The 24,010-nt window shown below is 39.9% G+C and overlaps 1 protein-coding gene across 2 annotated transcripts in view; it reads left to right on the top strand.

Annotated features, from left to right (window-relative positions):
• Nsun3 (NOP2/Sun RNA methyltransferase 3) overlaps positions 1-24,010 on the top strand; it is a 45,613-nt gene that overhangs the window by 17,656 nt on the left and 3,947 nt on the right. For both annotated transcript variants that reach the window (XM_075950742.1, XM_075950678.1), the window contains exons 4-5: positions 482-636; positions 1,573-1,694. In XM_075950742.1, the coding sequence (XP_075806857.1) occupies positions 482-636; positions 1,573-1,694 (277 nt within the window). The remainder of the gene's footprint in view (positions 1-481; positions 637-1,572; positions 1,695-24,010) is intronic.

Here is a 24,010-nt window from a genome sequence, read left to right as displayed (position 1 = left end):
TCTTAGGCTGTCAGCTCACAGTTTAAACCCATGTTTTCCTTACCGGTAGCTTATATTCTTATCCATTTTATTTGACACTCTATTACTTTCCTTCATTTAAAATGAATGTGTTGTCCCAGCAAGGAACTTTACAGACCTATCAGAATATATTGCCTACTCTCCACAGCTGGTACTTCAGGGTGAAAATTATACATGAGGTAATGGCTGTGCCGCACCTCTAGGAATCTGTAAGTTTCACATCACAAATTAAACTTGATTGAATAAACATGAGCGCTTCTGGGAGGCTGTGAGGCTTAACATGGCAAATATTTAATAAAGTATGTGGTTTTGTTTTTAAAGTTATCCTAATGTTTACCTCTGAGCCATATCTCTATATAGCTGCAAAGGATTGATTTTCCTGAAGTCTGTTTGTTAAAAAGTAAAACTTTCCCAGTTCTGTTGCCCCGGACTGCTCCGGAACTTTTTAATCTTTTACATTTAGGTTATCTTCTTTGTAACGAATATGCTAGTCTGAGAGCGAGATGGCTGAGACAGACGTTGGAATCCTTCATCCCACAGCCTTTGATAAATGGAATTACAGTGTCTGAATCGGATGGCAGAGAAATGGGAGATGCCCAGCCTGAAACGTTTGACAAGGTACTTTATTGTACTGTGAAAAGCTGACAGACTCCTAGTGATACAGTATTGTGTTGCTCTGTTGTTCCTCGCCTTCTGCTTCCAGATGGTACACTTTCTCAGTGTTCTGGGAGATTGTGATAAACTGGATGTGGAGGCATTTTTCGTTTGATGGTTAGTATGGTTCAGTGGAAACAGTGACATTGGGTTTGGGGATTATAGAATGTTTTCTGTTTTCTGGTACCTCAGAATTACTCTGGAAATGATCAGTTATCATTCCAACTGGTAACAATATTTGTACATTTTATTTTAATTCAGAATATTTCATATCAGAGTAAGATAGATGAAGAAAAGCTATTTCAGTAAATTAAAATTGAATTTTTTTAATTCTTAAAAATAAACACTGGGCCCTGGATTCAGCCCCCAACAATGTATAATTTTACTAGGGTAAAAAAGGAAAAAGAAATAAATACTGTGGGTCCAGAAATAGTTATGTTTTCTGAAAATGAGTCACCTTTGTAAGTCTCATTTGTAGTCATCAAGAATATTCAATTAATTCAGCTTGGCGTAATGGTGCGTGTCTTTACTCCCGGGATGTGGAAAGTAGAGGCAGGTAGATCTCTGAGTTCAAGGCCAACTTGGTCTACACAGTGACTTCCTGGACAGCCAGGGCTACACAGAGAAAACCCTGTCTTGAAAACCTCAAACAAAAAAGAATATTAAATTCAAATACTAGATATCAGTAGATTTATTTCATTAATGCCCCCTCTCTGCATTGAAACAAACACTAACACTGCATAGGAAAATGTTTGGTGAACTATCAGAGACAAGTACATCAAAGGACTTAGCATGTCGTATGTTTGGATCCCTAAGGCAGTGGTTTTATTTCTATGCTGTTTGTCATGCCATATCCCTCATCCTAAGTATGTTCGCACTGTTTGTCTTTGTTTTCTCCAGGTGTTAGTTGATGCTCCGTGTTCAAATGACCGAAGCTGGCTCTTCTCATCTGACTCTCAGAAGGCTGCCTATAGGCTCCATCAAAGGAGCAATTTGCCTGTCCTACAGGTAGAACTCCTGAGGTGAGGACTGTCTATTCAAAAACCTGTTTGTGTTGCTACTATAGTTTAAACAGCAGCAGCCAAGCGTGTCGGGCAGGCATATGGGAAGCTTTTTTTCTTATTGGTGTTCTGATTAATTCCTCCAAAGGTTGCAAGCAAAAAATTCCAGGCCATCTTTCTGCTGTGTTGCTTCCTCCCCTCGATGTGTTTTTCAAAACAACATCAGGGATTTTGTTGTAATTCAGTTGTTTTCTGCCGAGGTCTGCACCAGGCCAGGAGCCTATTACCCTGTTTTACCAGGGAAAGCAGTCTGGGGCCAGATTCCTATCTTTGTAATTTTCTGAAAAGTGAACTTCATAGGAAAATGGGAGCTGTTGTGACATCTGTCTTCTGCATGTCTTTCTTAGTTTTTCTAAACTGTGAGTAAGCAGTGAGGCTTCCAGAGAATTTTTCTTTTTTCCCCTCATATGAAATATGCTTTACTGGTTTTTATTTTTGCCATTGCCATTACCAGTTTCTCTGAGTTTTCCATTTTATTTAATACCTTTCTTCCCAGTTCATCTCAATTTGTTGTTTTCTGCTTGCTTCATTTTTACAAACCTTTTCTTATTAAAGTTCTTAAATATCTAATTGTCAATTGACTATCTTTCAATCTTAATTTTACTCAATCTATTTTTAAAATAAATTAGACAGATTTTGAATTTTTGTTTATTATAAGTATCTGGGTGTGTGTGTGTGTGTGTGTGTGTGTGTTTGTGTGTGTGTGTGTGTGTGTGTATGCAGGCATGCACAACGTGGTGCATGGTACATGTATGGAACTGTGGAAGCCAGGTCTTTCTTTCCTCCATCGATTCCAGGTATTGATTGCGAGTCATCAGGTTTGCATGGCTGTTACCTGCTGAGACACCTGCTGAGATTTGACAGGATTTTAAGATTCCTTCCTTGGTTTCTCCTTTCTTTCCTTTCTCCTCTTTGTGTTCCTGTCACAGCATTCTGCTGTGTAACCCCGCCTGCTCCAGGACCTTCCAGCCTTCGTGCATCAGTATTTTCCAAGTTCCCAGGTTATAGGCATGAGCCACCACGGCCACCTAAAATGTGTTTTTAAGTGTATTTATAAGATCTGGAAATACTGATGCTGTAAAAACTGTCAAGTGATGTAAACCTGTCGGCCATTCACCCAGTCATATACCTTCTTTCTTTACAAAGCTAACTGTTGGGCTTAAGTTTGGTTTATATGCCTGTAAACTTTCTGCTTCAGTCTCTGTGTATGCAAGTAAGTACGGATAAAAAAATGCATTAAAAATAGCTGTTATTATGCACGTATGTTCTTGTACTTTTTATTTGTGATATTTCAGACTATACAGATCTGCTTCTTCCTCAAGGTCTGTGAACTACTCAAGAGGAATAGCCTATTGTATCCTGTTTTCATTCTCCTTCAACAACATTTTTGCATGCTGTCCTTTTTCTCAGTAGATGTGCATAATAGCGTTCTTCTTGATTATATTTATATTTCCTTCCAGAATCTATGGTCCCAGCCCATAGTCGTGCACTTTCCTTTGCTGGCTACTTGCTCTCTCTTAAAATAGTCTCTGTTCTTGACGTTTGTGATTATGTTTTCTTGGTTTTCTTCTTACTTGTGGTTATATCTTCTCTATATTTTTCTGAGTTCTTACTTACTTAGCTCATCTCAAAAAAAACTTGTGTTTCTTTAAGTTGCTAGTATCATTTTGCTGTATGATGGCTTCAAATGATGTAAAGTGTTGTATTTTAAATATATATCTAAATTGAGATTTCTCCCTAGCCTTGGATTTATGCACTCCTTAGCATGCCATGGCTCTCTAGACAAATAAGTCTCAGTTAAGTTAAAACTCAGTAAGCTAAGTTAGTTAAGTTAATGATTTATTAGGTCTACTGCCAAAATCAATAGAAAGTAAAAACAAAGCTTTATCAATCTGCCTGTTTTCTCTCTTAGTAAATGACATTCTGCAATGTCTTTGCCTAAGTCAGAAAGCCATCCTCAACTACCCCCTTTTCTCCCATATGCAATCAATCACTAAGACATTTCTGTTGTAACTGTTACATATCTGTCACCTCCATCCAGTTCCCTCAATTCTTCACAGCTGAACCTAGATCCTCCCAGAATCTATTACTGAAATGACTTCAGCCAGCTTCTGACAGGCCTGCCGTGGTGAGCGCCACCACTTCATCCCACACGCTGAAGCCAAAGCAGTTCATCTGAAAGGTCCATCTGAACCCTCATTATCCTGGCAGAGTTTTAGGGCACTATTAGGAGTCCCACCAGAACAGCAAGCTGTAATGTAATGTATATGCAGATGACCTAGCTTAGATCATGCATGGCCTGTGATTATTACTCAGTCTCTGTGAGCACCTATAGCCCTGTTTGCTTGATTCTGTGGATCAGAGAGTAACTGTGCCAAACAAATAAAGGAGCTCAGTAAATGTTTGTTTAAAAACAATTAATCTCAACGCCTGAATATTTGGAATACACAGTTATAATTATTCTGGTCAAAGTTAAACTGATCAAAATAATCTTGTAATCATTATTGTGCTACAAGGTAATTAGGCATATCAGCAAAGCAATTTTCATAATATATTTTGATTATTTTAGCTTTTATAGAGACAAAGCATGCTTTTGGTTTGACTTTATTTTTTTCCATATACCAAATTTTCTTTAAGATCCAATAGCATTTTTCATCATTCTGAAGATGATAACATACTTCCACCTCTTAGGACATCAGAGCTGAAGCTTGTGTTAGTAGGCACTCCACTCCTCCATCTCCTTAACTCTCTGACAAAATGGTGTATGCTAAAGTAGGTTGACAAGGCACAGAACTGACTGTAGGGCACATTTGGGGTCAGGGTTCATGTCATCATATGTACATGAGGAAGGCCATCTCTGCAGCTGTCATGTCCCCTCCTGTGAACAGGGAGCCTGCAAGCCTTGCCTCTGATGCCTAGCTGCTCTGCAGGCAGATTGACTAGGAGCAGCTGAAATTGGTATCTGGCCAGGTGATAATGATGAAAAGGGCAGAAAGTCAAATACATAAGCTGTAGACACATGAATAACAAAGCTCCGATTTCCTGATACAGACAAGTTTTGGCGTTAAAAAGATAAAGCATACCAAACAACCTTTCCTTATCTCCCTGTCTTCGTTTCAGAGAAGAAAAGGATTATGGTAATTTTTAAAATCAGAGATACCATATCATTTACAAAGAAGTTTCTTTGGCCGGTGTTCTTAATTTTTCTTGCATACTTATTTTTTCCAGAAAAGGTATGATCATTTTATTCTGTAATATGAGATAAATGGATTTATATGCAATTTACAAGAGAGTAAGTCTATGTGTATACATTTAGCCAAACTGTAAAGAATTGATAGATCCTTGCAAAAAGCATTTAGGATAAAAGCAGACGTATATTGCCTGGCCTAATACTAGGGACAAAAGATGGTACTAAAAACGGAGAGAAGCAATGGGTCCAGACCCTTGCCTCAGACTGTGAATCCAGCGGTTGTAGGGGCTGAAGCAGGGGAGGATCTCTATTTCAGGCCATCCATGACCTTCCCAGATTTTTTTAAAATAATTCCTTAGATAGGTAATCTTCATAGGGTTTAAAATTTTAGCTTTTAAAAGTTAATGACCTATAGTCATATGTTAATCGTGCACATTTTATGTGGTGCAGAATTATGTGGTTTGTTTAGTGGAAGGTTTATGTTTATTTCTCAAAAGAACTTTTAGTATGTGTGCAAGTTGTTTTTTGTTGGTAGGAGTGTCCTGTGGTGCTGAAGTTCAAACCCAGAGCCTTGCACAGGCTAGATAAACACTCAGCTTAAATGAGCTCTGTCTTTAGCACTTACAGTCTCCTACAAAATCATTAAAAAACAAATCTATGTATAGTATTATATGCAGTCATGACCGTAGTAATTTAACCCACATTTTTTTTTAACTGTTAATGGCTAAAAACACAAAAGCACAGTGATGTCAGAGGACAGATCCCCAGAGCTTGTGAGCTGATGGACTCTGGCTTACATGACAATCTCTGCTGAGTCTCTCAAGGATGAACATACACATTATATAAAATTCTATCACACAATTGCCCCTAAGCCAGTCTGTCTCAACCTGTAGGTCATGGTTCCCCTGGCAAACTGCTGTCTCCAGAACTATTTATGTTATGATTCATAACAATAGCAAAATTACAGTTATGAAGTATAACAATGAAAATAATTTTATAGTTGGGTCACCACAGCATGAAAGAACTATGTTAAAGGGTTGAAGAATTAAATTAAGAAGGTCGAAAACCACTGCCCTAGGCTATTCTTAGAATCCACGACTGAAGAGCAAGAATTAAAGGAATAATTGAACATAACCCAATTTTATTCATAGAATGCTGTTTAAAGTATACCGTTATTGTTGCTTCTCAAAATAATCTCTGAGCCTCTCACTGCTACTGTGTGCCATATGTATATATACATATATTACACAGTAGAACTCTGTCACTCCATCTACACGTCAATGTATTTAGAAGAATGCAGAGTGGAGAAATATGCTGAAAGTGATAAACACGGCATCTTTTTAGAAAGTGGCTTTGATATTTGTGCAGGAGAAGTTTACATGATTTGGGCTTGGGAAAGTGCTAACTGAGGAGTATGATTTATCACAAAAATATAGGTATCTTATTGCAGTAATGTATCATGTCATCCATTTCCTGCAAGAAAATCAATCACATATAAAATACTGACCCCTTCTGGTTTTCTTTTCTCACTACTTGACAAGTAAAATTGAATTTGAGAACTCATTGAAAGAGGAAGCGTAGATTATTGGGTAATGTTTTGAAAATTTGTATAAATCATCCAGATAACAAGTCTTAAAAAGTGGTACACTGGCAGTAAGAATTGTGTTTTAAAAGAAGCAATAAAGAAATGACTAACATTTATTCTCTGATGCTCTTGAGCTGAGCTGGGAGACTCCTAGTGACTTGGAGAATGGGCCTTTGTCGTTTGTCAACATGGTGCCCGAGGAAGTCAGTCCGGATGTCCAAAGAACAGTCATGGCTGCATGGTTACTTCGGTGTGGGAGGTTTCACTGTTTCTGCCCTGAGTATTCTTTCTCCTGAGTACCTGTCAGTCTGCTGCTGTGTTGTCATCACGTGCTGTGTTGTCATCACATGCTATGTTGTCATCACGTGCTATGATGTCATCACGTGCTGTGTTGTCATCACGTGCTATGATGTCATCACGTGCTATGATGTCATCACGTGCTGTGTTGTCATCACGTGCTGTGTTGTCATCACGTGCTGTGTCGTCATCACGTGCTGTGTTGTCATCACGTGCTATGATGTCATCACGTGCTGTGTCGTCATCACGTGCTGTGTCGTCATCACGTGCTATGTTGTCATCACGTGCTATGATGTCATCACGTGCTGTGTCGTCATCACGTGCTGTGTTGTCATCACGTGCTGTGTCGTCATCACGTGCTGTGTCGTCATCACGTGCTGTGTCGTCATCACGTGCTATGTTGTCATCACGTGCTATGTTGTCATCACGTGCTATGATGTCATCACGTGCTATGATGTCATCACGTGCTGTGTTGTCATCACGTGCTGTGTTGTCATCACGTGCTATGATGTCATCACGTGCTGTGTTGTCATCACGTGCTATGATGTCATCACGTGCTATGATGTCATCACGTGCTGTGTCGTCATCACGTGCTGTGTCGTCATCACGTGCTGTGTCGTCATCACGTGCTATGTTGTCATCACGTGCTATGATGTCATCACATGATATGATGTCATCACGTGCTGTGTTGTCATCACGTGCTGTGATGTCATCACGTTGTCATCACGTGCTCTGTTGTCATCACATGCTGTGATGTCATCACGTGCTGTGTTGTCGTCACATGCTGTGTCGTCATCACGTGCTGTGTTGTCATCACGTGCTATGTTGTCATCACGTGCTGTGTTGTCATCACGTGCTATGTTGTCATCACGTGCTGTGTTGTCATCACGTGCTGTGTTGTCATCACGTGTTGTGTCGTCATCACGTGCTATGATGTCATCACGTGCTGTGTCGTCATCACGTGCTGTGTTGTCATCACGTGCTGTGTCGTCATCACGTGCCATGATGTCATCACGTGCTGTGTCGTCATCACGTGCTATGTTGTCATCACGTGCTATGATGTCATCACGTGCTATGTTGTCATCACGTGCTGTGTTGTCATCACATGCTATGATGTCATCACGTGCTGTGTTGTCATCACGTGCTATGATGTCATCACGTGCTGTGATGTCATCACGTGCTGTGTTGTCATCACGTGCTGTGTTGTCATCACGTGCTATGATGTCATCACGTGCTGTGTTGTCATCACGTGCTATGATGTCATCACGTGCTGTGTTGTCATCACGTGCTATGTAGTCATCACGTGCTGTGTCGTCATCACGTGCTGTGTCGTCATCACGTGCTGTGTCGTCATCACGTGCTATGTTGTCATCACGTGCTGTGTTGTCATCACGTGCTATGATGTCATCACGTGCTATGATGTCATCACGTGCTGTGTCGTCATCACGTGCTGTGTCGTCATCACGTGCTGTGTTGTCATCACGTGCTGTGTCGTCATCACGTGCTGTGATGTCATCACGTGCTGTGTTGTCATCACGTGCTATGATGTCATCACGTGCTATGATGTCATCACGTGCTGTGTTGTCATCACGTGCTATGATGTCATCACGTGCTGTGTCGTCATCACGTGCTGTGTCGTCATCACGTGCTGTGTCGTCATCACGTGCTGTGTCGTCATCACGTGCTGTGTCGTCATCACGTGCTGTGATGTCATCACGTGCTGTGATGTCATCACGTGCTGTGTTGTCATCACGTGCTGTGTCGTCATCACGTGCTATGTTGTCATCACATGCTGTGTTGTCATCACGTGCTATGATGTCATCACGTGCTATGATGTCATCTTGTGCTATGTTGTCATCACGTGCTATGATGTCATCACATGATATGATGTCATCACGTGCTGTGTTGTCATCACGTGCTGTGATGTCATCACGTTGTCATCACGTGCTCTGTTGTCATCACATGCTGTGATGTCATCACGTGCTGTGTTGTCGTCACATGCTGTGTCGTCATCACGTGCTGTGTTGTCATCACGTGCTATGTTGTCATCACGTGCTGTGTTGTCATCACGTGCTATGTTGTCATCACGTGCTGTGTTGTCATCACGTGCTGTGTTGTCATCACGTGCTGTGTCGTCATCACGTGCTATGATGTCATCACGTGCCATGATGTCATCACGTGCTGTGTCGTCATCACGTGCTGTGTTGTCATCACGTGCTGTGTCGTCATCACGTGCTGTGTCGTCATCACGTGCTGTGTCGTCATCACGTGCTGTGATGTCATCACGTGCTGTGTTGTCATCACGTGCTGTGTTGTCATCACGTGCTATGATGTCATCACGTGCTGTGTTGTCATCACGTGCTGTGTTGTCATCACGTGCTATGATGTCATCACGTGCTATGTTGTCATCACGTGCTGTGTTGTCATCACGTGCTGTGTTGTCATCACGTGCTGTGTTGTCATCACGTGCTGTGTCGTCATCACGTGCTATGATGTCATCACGTGCCATGATGTCATCACGTGCTGTGTCGTCATCACGTGCTATGTTGTCATCACGTGCTATGATGTCATCACGTGCTGTGTTGTCACCACGTGCTGTGTTGTCATCACGTGCTATGATGTCATCACGTGCTGTGTCGTCATCACGTGCTGTGTTGTCATCACGTGCTGTGTTGTCATCACGTGCTGTGTCGTCATCACGTGCTATGATGTCATCACGTGCTGTGTTGTCATCACGTGCTGTGTTGTCATCACGTGCTGTGTCGTCATCACGTGCTATGATGTCATCACGTGCTATGATGTCATCACGTGCTGTGTTGTCATCACGTGCTGTGTTGTCATCACGTGCTATGATGTCATCACGTGCTGTGTTGTCATCACGTGCTGTGTTGTCATCACGTGCTGTGTTGTCATCACATGCTATGATGTCATCACGTGCTATGATGTCATCACGTGCTGTGTTGTCATCGCGTGCTGTGATGTCATCACGTGCTGTGTTGTCATCACGTGCTATGATGTCATCACGTGCTGTGATGTCATCACGTGCTGTGTTGTCATCACGTGCTGTGTTGTCATCACGTGCTGTGTTGTCATCACGTGCTGTGTTGTCATCACGTGCTGTGTTGTCATCACGTGCTATGATGTCATCACGTGCTGTGATGTCATCACGTGCTGTGTTGTCATCACGTGCTATGATGTCATCACGTGCTGTGTTGTCATCACGTGCTGTGTTGTCATCACGTGCTGTGTTGTCATCACGTGCTATGATGTCATCACGTGCTGTGTTGTCATCACGTGCTATGATGTCATCACGTGCTGTGTTGTCATCACGTGCTGTGTTGTCATCACATGTTTGGAATCCCGAAAGCAGAACCTAACTGTTCCTGCAAATAATAGTGCACTCTTTCTCCCTCCTCCTGCTTTCTAATCCTCCTCCTGCTTTCTAATCCTCCCTTTTTGTTTTGCTTTTCATTTTTGTTGTTGTTGTTTAAGTCAGCATTGGAAACCAGAGCTTCCGAGGTTAATCATCTATAATTTGGCAAAATGAACTTTGTTTTTTATGTTTTATTTTGGGATTCTTTTTTTTTTTGTACCGAGAATCAGGCTCAGGGACCTCTGCCTGCTGGATCATGCACCCCTCCTGATTTCTATCCCTAGCGCTTACATTTGTCTTTTTCAATGAAAGTTGTCCGAATTTCTCCATTAAATGTGATTATACAAAGTAAGTTCAGGAGAAATCAAATCCTATAATTTGTAGCTTTTGTGTTCACTCATAACTGAAACCTTCCTGTGGTTTTTAGTCAGTGTCTTTAGTACTATGAAATACAGTCTATGTATAGTAGGATTTTTCAGTATTCATTAATTTATCGAGCATTTTGTTAAATACCTTATTTGTGTGGTACTTTGCCAACACTGTAAATAATAAAATATGTTGTTGTAATGTCCTTAGGAAAACATCAGAAGATGTAATAAAGATTATACTAGAGAAAATAGCTAGAGGGCAAGGAACCCGAGAAAAGCAGTACCCAATGCACACAAATAAATAACTGTATTTTAAAAAAGAAAAATGGGGCTGTATTATCAGTATTTACTGTTAATTTATTCTTTTTCCCTTTTATGTATTTTGAGCCACACATGTGCGGCGGGGGCAGAGGATAAACCCTTTGGGTTCTGGAATTGACCTGAGGTTTTTAGACTTGATGGCTAGTACCTTTACCTAGAGAGCCATCTTACTGTCCTAACACTTGATTTAGTCTTCTGTCAAACTATTTGTTCTTGAGCCAGACTGTATACAACCTAATTTTTTTTTCTTGCTACGGATCAAATCCAGGACATTGCATATGCTAAGGCAAGTGTTCTACTTCTGGCCCTTACCATCAGGCCTCTACTTAAAAGTTTAACTGTACCTCTGACTAACATTTAATTTAAAAGCCCTACTATATAACTAAAAGTAACTCATAATTAGGAAATGGCTGAAGTAATCTTTTTCAGTAATGTGATTTCATTTTATAAAAATACTGTGTTAATTGTTTGAGAATTGTTTGTATTTTGACCATATTCAGCCCCAATTCTCACCCTTAACTCCTCCCACTCCCTTCCTCTCCTCCCTCCACCTAAGGACTTCATGTCTTCTTGCTTCTTCAAAGACATAATGACTTCAGTTTCTGCTTTCCATTTGCATCTGGGCATGAGGCCATCCACTGGAGCTGGGTTGACCAACCAGGAGCCACAACCTTAGGAAAACCGACACTCTCCGCAGAAGCCATTTAACAGGCTGTAGCCCTACCCATGCCTCTTGAGAGTGGGCATAAGTGTGCTCCACAGCACTAGGCTTTGAGTATTCTTTAGTGCTACTTGGGGCCGCATAATCTTCCTTGAAATTTCTCTCTATTGGGAAGAACTGTTCCTTTCCCTGACGGATTTGACTAGATCCGTGCTCACTGCTAATCACAGGTCCCCGCAAAGCTTCTTCCAACAGAGTCATGCTATGGCACTTGACCCCATTCTATCCTTCACTACAGGCACCTGAGTTTACTATGCTGTTGACCTAAATGCCATCACTAAGCCTTACAGGCTTTTAATTATCTTATAATCTGGCCACTGCAGGAACCAAATGACTTCTTTCTTTAAGAGGAGGTCATTGTTTTTCTCTAAAGAATTATTCAGGTCAATGTGATTCTGCTCTGTAAAAACGGGGATTCTCCAACATTGATTCAGGGAACATCTATAAAAACATAAGGATTCTATAGCATTGATTCAGGAACCATCTATAAAGACATAGGGTCCTTAAGTACTGATTCAAATAACATCTATAAAGATAGGGATTCTACATCACTGATTCAAGGAATGTCTATAAAGACATAGGAACCCTACAGCATTAATTTAGGAAACCTCTATAAAGACATGAGGTTCTAGAACACTGATCTGGGTAACATCTATAAAGATATGGGGTTCTAGAGCACTGGTTCAGGGATCATCTTAAGGGAATAGAGAAGATGATCATTAGAGACCCTTAATCTGCACCCATATAGGTACATGTGATATCTTTAAGAAAAAGCATAGAATTTTATTTAAAACCATTTCTTATTTTAAAATAAGATTTTAAATTGAAGACCATTTCTTATATGAAAATTAGTATTTCAAAATCATTGTTCTCTGTTGACTACTGTGTTTTTCACGAGCCCACATTGAATTGGTTCTGATGGTTTTGTTTTTAAGATTTTATACATGTTTGAGAAGTACTTTGGTCAAAGCCATACCTTAGTCTCTCCTGTCCAGCTCTTCCCAGAACTGTGCCCCTATCACCCACACACAAGCACACACAGATAGTAGTTTCTGTTGATTTGCTTAAATAAATACTTTTCAAATGTTCTTTCTTTGTGTTAGTGAGATTACATTTGGTATATCAAAGACCCAATCTTGAAGCTGGGCGGTGGTGGCTCATACCTTTACTCCTAGTACTTGGGAGGCAGAGGCAGTCAGATCTCTGTGAGTTCGAGGCCATCCTGGTCTACAAAGTAAAATCCAGGAAAGCTAGGCCTGTTGCACAGTGAAATTCTGTCTTGAAAATAAAAAAGACCCAATCTTAAAGTTAGGCAGATTTAATGCTATGTTAGCACTCTTTCCTAATTTAGGCAGTATAATCTTAAGTTTATTATATTTAATTATAAACATTGTAAACAGAGAACTTTTAATACTTAACTCCTTCCTCATACACACATTAATAAAAAACGAAGTAAATTAAATTAGTAAAGTAATTAAAGTAAACATGCATTTGCAAAAGATACACGAAACTTGAGATCCTCAGGTGAAAATTGGTGCTAAGCGTGTTAGAGCCAGTCCTTTGTAATCTGCTTCAGAAGTATCTGCTGCCATTTCTTTGTTCCACTAGCACACTGGAAGAAATATCCCTTCCTCAAGGTAAAAACTTCCTGCCAGAAGAGAGATGGTTAATTATCAGTGTTGTTTTGTTTTTTATACTGACAAAAGTCTGGCCACGGGGCATGATGCCTCTGAAAATAGCAAGCTTGGTCATGTTTATTTATCTTGAGTTTACGGAACTTCTTTGATAATAAACAGTTTGCTATCTAGAAATTTGATTACATACTGTGAGCACAGTGAAGGTCCCCTCAAGGCTTGTAAAATAATACTTTTAAAACTGATGATAGCACTCGATAGCTATCAACCTAGAAATATCTGTGTTTTGATGTTTATAGTACCTGAACCTTAATTTCAGATCTGCATTTACTTGATAGATTGCACATGGGCTCCAACTTTTCACCTGAATGTTTCTGTGGTCGTAGTGCATAATCACGCGGGGATATTTGATTTGCTCCCTTGCCCAGACTGCTGTGTTCCCGCAGCAACAGTAAACTGATAGAGGAGGGAATGATGAGGAACAGGCAGCTGGGAAGGAGCAGAAGCAGAAAAATTGGAAAGGAATACTAGAAGCCGCAAGTGTGCAAGTGTACCATGAGAGAGACGGACCCTGGATGGAAAGGTAAAAGAAATGAAACGTCTTCCCCAACCACCACCACCCCACCCCCAGTCCCAGGGAGACAAAGGGTGGGTGGTTGCATAGGAATTGAACATTTCGGTGGAGATTTGAAAAAGCCTTGAGAGTCAATTCAGGGATTCTTTTACAGTTTGTCAAGCTATTAAATAGCGATTAAATTGGTTCTGTTATTTCGTCAAATTAGGCTAATATCTTCTTTTAAAAATAGATCTATTTTTAGATCAAAATGCCTTCCCCACCATTTTTAAATGTATTCTGTTAAAGTTTTTCTTCTTAATAAAAACACAAGATCTGAGATACTTAGTATTTAAGATGACTTAATTGTAATTTTGATATCACTTATACCTCATTTTTAAAGCAATAACAATGTTCTTTTTTATGGAAGCCAATTATTTACTAAAAGTTACCGAATAAGGGCTGGAGAGATGGCTCAGTGGTTATGCATGAGCACTGCTTTTGCCACGGTTCCGAGCACCCATAAATTATGGTTTCCAATTCCTAGTAAGCTCAGCTCCAGAGGATCTAACAACCTCCTCTGGCCTCCACAGGTACAGTACAAACCCACAAAAAGATAACCACTTAAACACATAATCAAAATAAAGTCTTTGAATACAGTAACAATACCACTTTACCAGAAGTGAAACCAAGTTGCTGTAAGTACTAGCCCTCCCTTAACTGATTGTTTTCTTACTAAAGGACTTACTTGAAACTTATGTTGGCATGAAGAAAAATATCTTTTTATTCAATTGTTAGAAAAACCTTTTTCATCCAATTGTTAGGAAAAAGTTGTATTTTTTTTCCCAAGGGAAGCTTAGGCCTCTATTATATTCACCTCTTCTATAGCATAAAAGTTAGAGGCTGCTTGAAATATTCTTTATTCAGAATGTTTGAATGTTTGCTTAAATTAAATGCATTCTTGTGTTCAATGTTAAATATTTTTTTCATGACCTCCCTCTTAAGGTAACGTTCATTTATTCTGCTATATTTTTAAATTACAAGCTAGCTAAATATAGTGATTTGTGCCTGTTATCCCTGTATTCAGGGGGTTTTCATGAATTCTAGAGCAGCCTGGCCACATAGCAAGTGCCAAACCGCCACAGTTTCATAGCAATACCCTATCTCAAACAGACACAATAAATACTTGGTTACATGCAGCATGGTTATAACAAAACCATTATTTTAAAAAAGCTCAAAATGTATTGCCTGGGAAAAATGTAGTAGGCATTTCATAGTGAAGTTTTCAGAGACTATACATATTTTGCAGTGGGTTTTGACAGATAAATCAGTGTTCATCAACTCTAAAAAGAAGCATGATTTTTTTGTGGGGAAAACTTACATAAGTCTTAAAACTAAACATAGCTTTAGTTCCATGACTAGGTGTTTAACTTCACAATGGTATCTGTCTGGCTGCCTGGGCGCAGAGTTGACTAGAGAGAATCTCCCTAATGCTGCAGGACTGTAGTCTGAGAATTAGATCTCGTCCAGTTCTGAGAGTTGGTTACGTTGACTGGCGCAGAGTTGACTAGAGAGAATCTCCCTAATGCTGCAGGACTGTAGTCTGAGAATTAGATCTCGTCCAGTTCTGAGAGTTGGTTACGTTGACTGGACTTGAGCTAAGCAGGCTGGCTGCACATGAGATGCGGAGAACCCACAAGAATGAGAGAAATCGTCTCTAGGAGCTGTTCGGTTCCTCTGTGGGCTACGTGGTTCAGAATTAGAGAACGCAGATTTTCAGAATTCGAAGTTGAAAAATACCCTGTGATTCCAAAGGAAGTAAGCATAGCCACTCTCATCTGCATAAAGGTTGAACCAATGGCCCTGTAGCGGTTTGTGTACTTTACAGAGTCATGCCGATTAGATAACTCGATCAAGAGACAGCAAATGTGGGTTAAAATTGTGATTGGCATAGTGAAGGTCATTGGCCACATTAGCTGGGGTTCTGCAGAGAAACTGTATGAAATTAGCGAGGTTAGTAAGTTCGTCATTTACAGGGTAGACCAACAGGCAGAAGACCTAGGGAAGAGCCCACCCTGCTCAGCCAGTTCATCACAGCCTGCTACATTTTTCAGCTAATTGTTCCAAGTCCCACCCATATTATGAACTGCAGCCTGCTTTATTAATCTCTCAATTCAAATGCTAATTTTCTTTAACCTCTCCTCCCGCACAGATGTGCTCAGAATACTGTTTAACCAATATCTGGGCACAGTGGTCCAATGACTTGTAGTTTTGTAGCGTGTTCCCTGTTACCTGCTTATTATAGTGTTATTACATTTGAGATTCTGCTATAGCTACTTCAGCATGATGCCACCAGATTTAATAATAGTGAAGGTAATTTTCTCCCCGATATCACTGTATGTAAGAATGACTTAAATAAATAATAACATAACTAAACTTCCTAAAGTAGTACTGGCAATCAGTAGATAGTCAGGTTCCATAGTCATGAGAGCCTGAACCCACCAGGGCAGTCAGTCCAGTTCTTGCCATTTAATTAGAATTTAACCAGTAGGAATGAGTAAAGAAGCATAACTAACAACATACACTGAGGTTCTCAGATTCTGATTCCTTTGTGTTAAAATGCCTGAAGGCCTGTAGGTTTCCCTTTCCTTCCAGGAGGACTTGGTGCAGTTGGGATGATGAAAGGAATGTGTGTGGCATCCTAGGTCTTGTTGCCTAGATTCCGTTCTGTATTTTAGCACTTTTAATTTTTGCATTAAGTGTGTAGCCCTGTTCGGATATTAGCTAAGGCTGGCCGTCAGTGCTCCCTTAATTAGCAGTGTAACTTAGAGTTTGTGACCCTTGGCTTGATAAATAGAGGCAGACTATTTACCTTGTACACTTTGTAATGTTTCATTAAGACTTCATGTGCTGTGATCTTCAGGTACCAAATAAGTGTTAATACGTAGACAGTTCGCACATCCTTTACACAGTTTAGCTTGTTATTGGGAGTTGGCAGTTAGGGTTTAAGTTGCATGTTTCTGGGTTGTTGGCATCTTAAGAATGAAATGAACATGTGTAAAGACCACAGAATAGCAAAAATACTTTACTCACAAAAAGCAAAAGCACAGTTTGCTGTAAGAGAGCAGAGGACCACTTGAATGAAGATTCTCCAAAGCCCTGATTATTCTGTGGGGCTTCCTTTTATGGGGTTCAAGAACAGGCGAACTTCTCTTGCCTGCTCCAAGTTCAGTGGAGCCAAATCTACATTCCCTTTTATTGAGGAAAATGATATGCTTGTTCTAAACCAAGAGTGAAGTTGCCTTCATGGAGTGATATATGCCAAGTGTGTAGTATCCTCTGGAAGGGTGTGTTGTATTTTTGCATTTTATTATTATTTATCTTTATTTATTTATTTATTACGGTTTTCTGGGCAGTGGGATTGGGAGGCTTCCAGTTTTCATATCATCGCAATTCGTTTTATTTTCAGTACAAGTTGACCATGCGTTATAAAGTTCTCTGATCCAGAATCTCAGAGCTATTGCTTGACTAAAAATGGCTTCTTATGTTTACTTTAAATATCTAAAATTATTAAACCTTTGATTTTTAAGAAGGATTTGTTTTTATGTCTAAATATGTGTATCTCTATACTGCATGCTCCTGAGAGGCCAAAGGAAGGCATGGGACAACCTCCAGTAAAACTGGACATAGTTGAAAACTGCCCAGTGTGAGTGCTTGGAATCAAACTCAGCTCTTATGCAATCAACAAGTATTCTTAACCACTGAGTCCTCCATGTGGATTTTTTTAAGTGTATTATTAAAGTCTCTGAGGTGAATAAGCTTGCTAAGATTGTTAGTTAAAGCAATATGTGATTCTTATTGTTTTCCTTTTGCCTATATTTATATCCAATGATATGGTACAGTTGCCTTAATTCTACAGTGGTAGTAGAAAGACGTGAAGAAAGATGAGATATAAGCATTTTAGTTACAGTCTTTTTCAGTCATCACCTATATTTTCAAGAATAGAGTCATCTATGAATCCTCTACCTCCACATCAGAAATTGGAGATAATGCAGGATCTACATCTTAAAGTACATCACATTATAGTGATGGCACAAACAGAAGTCGCTTACCTCCTGGCAGGGCTTGAAGAATTGAGAGAGGAAAATGAAAGCCATTTTCTTCTTTATTTTCTTCAGTCAAAAGATGGCACTGTTGCTGTGCTGGTAGGTTTTTGTTTTGTTTTGCTTTTCTCTTATAATGTGAGTTTGGTCCTTTTGAAATTCAGAAAACCAGTTAAATGTGCTGATCTAATTAACAGTGACCCTCCCCACTGAATGCCAAGTTTTATAATCAGGCAGTAGAAGAAGAGATGAGAGAGGTTAGGTCTTTTATTTCTTTTTGTATTTTTGTTTGTTTGTTTTTGTTTAGTTTTGTTTTGTTTTTCAAGACAGGGTTTCACTGTGTAACAGCTCTTACTGTCCTGCAACTCGCTTCATAGACCAGGCTGGCCTCAAACTCAAAGAGGTGTACACCAGCACCACCCGACTACATGTTAGTGGTCTTAAAGGATTCCCACAAAGAACATTCTCTGAGACTGAGATTTGCCATAGGGAAGACAGGACAGGACATCCTGTGTCATGTGCTAAGTCCTGGCTGGATCCATTGCTTTCCCTTTGGATCTTAGATAGCTATGAGGTTTTTAAGACTATTTGCTTCTCTATTTCATTTTAGTTTCCAAGCCATGAAACACGCTGTTATGAAAGTACTGTGTTTTTCCTTAAAGGATTTAAAGTCGGGTAGCCCTTTGCCTTTTCTTTTAGTTCTCTGTAGATCATGTGAGCCCGTCTAGAGACCCAGTGAGCTCTGTTGTGGTGAGAAGGAGCACAGTCTTACCCAGATTTTGAGCCAACGTCTTAGAGAGCTCTTGGTAGCTGAAGCTGCTCTTCTTTCAGTAGACCTGTGAAAGATGATCAGCGTCTATGAAAAGCAGAGGATTTAATTTTTGGAAGATAAAAGGAATGCCTGACAGTTGGCTTTAGTTAGTACCTATAAACAAAGAGCTGGGAGTTGTTGTTCATTTGTTTTTGTTTTTTAATACAAGCACAAATCAAAGCACTTTGACATCAAGGGGATGGAACTCTTTGTGCCTTGCAAAAACAAAGGAATCTAGTTTTTCCTCTTCTCTTAGGATGAGAAAGCACTGGTGAGCACATAGTCTACTTAGCAGATCTGCCTGTGTGATGATTCCTTCATTTGCCCTTGTTGACTGGGGATTGAGCCAGGCCTCATACATGCTGAGCAGTCGTCTACCACTGAGCTGTGCCCATCAACCCTTTCTGATGCCTTAACATTTCAATTGTCTGCTTATATCAAGTATTGAATGAAATGTTCAACGGAAAACTATGTGGCTATTTGTAGAAATATTGCAGATCCTATTTTACATAACTTTTCAATGAAGCTTATTTGAATAGAAAACAGAAGTTCAAAGTCTGATTCAAAACCCTTGAGGTATGGTGTTGGTATGTTCAGAACTCAGACATTTCAATGGGCTTGAGAAAGAGTCCAGCACATACTGGGTGTATGGGATAACCTCCTTTTCCTTGCAGAGTTAGCGGCACATTCTGTAATCACACATTAACACCTACTCAGCAAACATAGAAATAGCTACGCTATATGCCATAGGTCTTCCCCATAAGTAGATTTGTGTGCGTTTATTACTCATAGACTGAAGAAAGCTTTAAAAACAAACCCTATGGGATTCAGAGCTTTTGGCATTAATGGTAAAGTATAAGGAGGAGTAGGCCTGAAGTTTCGTTCGTATATGCTTTGTAAACTTCCACAACGTTGCAGTAAGGATTGATCTCATTTAATAACTCAAAATGTTCTTCTGTGTAATGGTTTCCTCAGTAGGAATATGTCTGGCTTTGTTTTCAGGTGCTTCATTAACTAGATGCTTAAGCCTAAGATGCATTTCAGCCTTTTTCCATACGGCACTGCAAAGCTACGGGAGATTTGGAGAGAGCTAGAAAGCCCAGATTTGCTGTAAAGCACCAGGTGACTGGAATGTATTCTGTGACTGAGTCACCACTTCTGTTAACAGTATTTCCTACTAATAGAATTTCCCACTGTGTTTTGTTCTATTACCTATAAGCCACATCAGCCCTGTTTACTACAGCGCTACTCTGAGATAGAATTTTACTTGATATTTCAAATAGGGTTTAAGCCTAATGAGCACTTTGTAGGAAGCTTCTGAGAAGAATATAGATGCTCTAGGGAAATGAGAGGGATTGTATTGTGGGGTATTGTGCTTTCTTGTGAAGGACTTCCCCAATTTTTACATTATACTTGGACATTGTATACTGAGTAATATATGTAGCCTAAGATACTGTTTATCAGCTCTTATTTTAGAAACAGAGACCAGTAACAGTTTTGAGTATTTGGATGAGCCCCTCTGATTCAGTTGTAGTTAACTTGACACCACGCTGCCTGTTTTCTTCTGATTTCAGCTTGTAAATAAGCCTGTCTCTGCTGCTTTTCAGTGGTGAATAATGCATCTTAGTACATTATTTGTGATTTTTTTTCCATGCAGTGTGATTAGTGGTTGTTGTACAGGGAAATAATGTCACATTTGCTAAGATCTTGTAAACCTAGCAAACTTAGGGTCATTAAGAAGGCCTTTGTTTCCTTGGAGAAGGTTAGCAGGGTAGTTTAGTTTTCTTCTCTCTCAATAAAACAGAAAGAATAACTGCACAGCACAGAAGCTCGTGCTAGAGGGAAAAGCCTCTTAACTATTCAGTGTCTGTATTTCTTGTTTGTTTTTCCTTTGTCTTTTTATGTGGCCTTCTTCATACTGACTTGCCACAATTTATTATTCAACTCTCTGGCCTTTAAATGCTTTTCCATCTCAAATGTTAGTTTTTAGTGTGTGTGTCTACCAAATTTCATTGTTTAAAAACATTCCTGGGGGTTGACTTTCATGGGGGGCTTATTTACCCTACATGCATGCTGTGCTCAAAAGTCCCTAAAAGATGTTTATTCATATTTTCTTCTCAATCTCCACAGTATGTACACAGCCAGGGTCAGGGAAGGTCTTCATATCTAGAAAGGAATTGTTAATAAGATAACACCCTGTCATAAGAACAGTGATAATCAGAGTCACCAGAATCGGCTAGAAGCTTTTTAGATTTGACCAAATATGATTCTGCGGTGCGGAGAATGCCCTGGATATCTCAGTGGGCCAGTGTCATCACGAAGGTCCTTGCAGATGGGAAGGGAGCATAGAGGTAGACTGGGAGCTGCGGTGACAGAGTTCAGGCTGGATAACAGCACTGCCTCGGCAAGGTGCATGGCTGCTAAAATACAAAGCAGGATAAAAGTAAGGATTCCTCGCCCACGCTTCTGAGGTGATACAGCATAGGAGCACCTTGATTTGAGTCATGAATCCTGTTATAAACTGTGGGCTCCGGAGGCCTAAAGGGGATATAGCTCCAATACTTTAAGCCATTAAATGTGTTGTCATTTTTCTACAATTGTATTTGAGCTACACTCATTTGAGATCATTTTCTATGGACTATGCAATATTTTTTAAAAACCCATTAGATAAACACTGTGCACAGGATATATGCAGTTTTGAATGCAGATGTCTTTAAATTGTCATTAAAAGGACTATTTTAATCTTAATTCCACTGGTAACAAAGCTAGTACTTAATCAGGGAAGAGTGAGGGTTTTTTTCCTTTTCACTAAAGTTGTACAAAATGACACAGAAGCTTCACCATTCACCAACAATGTGTTTCTGGCTTGATGCAAATGAATTATTTCTGTGGTGTTGCAGTATTGGCTCATTCTTCTGCTGTTTTCATTTCAACATCCTTAACTTATCTTCTAAACTTAGGTTGCATAACTTAGCTGGCTACATTAATTTCTAAACAAAGAAACTATGTGGAATAACACAAAGGCTTTATTTTTAATACAAATTGGATTGATCTCAAAACCTTAGTCAAAATGTTAGAGATTCCCAATCAAGTGCTTCTTGCCATTTCAATATCCCAAATATGCATATACCTATGTTTCATTCCGGAAAGGAATACTTGGGAAGTCTGTAAATTGTAGGTACTACAAAATGTTAGCTGGGATTTTGGAGCATAGGCTGTCTGGAGATTAAGTTTTCTCCTAACAATCAAAATTTATACAAAAACAATGACTATGGAAAAGGTAGGTACTTAGACTAGTGTTGAATCTCCCCTATTGTTTGTAGCGTCATAAAAAATAACCATATAGGTAAAAAATCCCGAAATATAATTGTGTCCAAAATGTTGTTTTCTGTTCTTTTACTCTTCCGCCCGTGTTTTCAGAGGCAATGACTTTCACATATTTCTTAATTTATTCTCCAGGTCACTACCAAATCTCTAAAGAGCATCCCCAGCTCTCTAAATAATTTGTTTTTCTTTTCTAGCTTTTAGGCACCTACTACTAGCCTGCTGCTGGTATTCATCGCACATACAGGACCCTACACTCTGTGTCCTTGGTCATCTGTGCCGACTGATTTGCACAGACTGCATTTTATAATGAGTGGAGTACGCCTGCAGCCCACATTACCCATTCTGAAACAAGTGTATTTGTATGCTGGCCCTGCCGTGCATGTCTCCTTCTCATTTACTTCTCAGTACCCTTTCATTGCCGTCAGCCTCGGTACTGTTCTTTAGAGGTTTTATCTACTCTCCAAGACAATACTAATATCAATCTATGATATGATTCTGAATATTGGAAATGATAAATGATTGTTTAATTCTGTAAATATCATTTACTCTAGACTTGGGCAATGTGTTAAAATTAAACTTATCTTTCTGTTAGTTCAATTTTATGGCAGGAGTTCTACTAAAAAGTTTTTCTGCAACCAAATCAGAGGGGAACATCAAACTTTCTCTCTCCCAGCTGTGCATGGTGGATCTGCAGGTTTTTCTTACCTGCCAGCCATTCTTTCTGGAGACCTCCCCTCCCCTTGCCACCTGAAGAGGCTTCACCTCAAAGCTCACACACTGCATCTGCTCTGAGGCTTCCCGCCCTTCTCCATTCGGTGCCATATTGACTCTTTTATGGGCTCTGGTTCTCCTTATCCCTTTAGTTCGCTAGAGGAAAAATCTAGAGCCATCCAATTTCTGAGTTTCTGTATTCTTCTCGCATATTTATTTGATGGGTCAGCTGCAAATGGAAGCCAGCCCACTTTCAGAACACTGAAATGGCCCATAATTATTGCTGTTTCGTCTTTCCTTCTGGAAGCATTTAGTGTCTTCTCTTTGTTCCCAGCATTCTAAGCACTAGCAGTGATGTATTTCAGTGCACGTGTGTAAGGTGAGGTTTACAGTGCATTCACAGGCCTCTGCACCTCGGACTCTGATCTGAGCTCTCATCCCATCCCCCATTTCCTTCCTGTCTTCCTGCCTTCAGCCACACATCTGTCCTCTTTCCTTGGCCATGCCTCAGGGATTTCTTCCTGGCTATTCCTGCAGTGTAGAATAGTTATCCATCACACATCTGTTTGGCCCAATTGTTACTCAGTCTTAAAGTTACAATTCCTCACTGTCCAATCATTCCTAATCTTTTTATTTTAATTTAGTTTTCTTCATGGTACCTGCAAATAATTTACACATGAAATAAAAATATATACAAACTCACATAGTCTTACATACTCTTGTGTATAGATTTATATGTGTTTATGTGTATATATATACTTTATATAAGTTTTCCTTGACCACCATGGCAAAGTGCACCTGACTGAGTAGCTGACGGATTAGTTTACTCAGACAGTGGACAGGCTGCAAGTCTGAGAGACACTGCTAGGCCTGGCTTCTTCTCAGGCCTCCCTCCGTGGTTGCAGACCTTCTTTTCCTTTGGCTTACAGGTCCGTCTCTCTGTAGCTCTTTGTCTAAATTTTCTCCTATAATGATATCAGCTAAATTGGGTTAATGTGTCCTCCCCAATGACTGGATTTTAACTGAATTATCTCATTAAAGGGCGTATTTCCAAACTCAGTTCCATGCAGAGACAACGTGTGTTTTCACATCATTGTATAAGTCTAAGGGGCACGGTTCAGTCACTGGCATGCTCATCTTTTCATAGTTGGTGCTTATGAGAATGTGATATTTGGGAAAATAAAGCCCCCCTACCCTTGGGTCTCTGGATTTATTATTTTTATAATTTTTAGTTTTTTCAAAAATGTATTCTCTCATACATTACATCATGACTGCAATTTCCC

Source organism: Microtus pennsylvanicus, chromosome 1, assembly GCF_037038515.1.
Source record: "Microtus pennsylvanicus isolate mMicPen1 chromosome 1, mMicPen1.hap1, whole genome shotgun sequence".
In the NCBI taxonomy this organism is placed as follows: Eukaryota; Metazoa; Chordata; class Mammalia; order Rodentia; family Cricetidae; genus Microtus; species Microtus pennsylvanicus.
The sequence above is the reverse complement of the archived record's forward strand: the minus strand, read 5'-3'. Positions and strand labels throughout refer to the sequence as shown.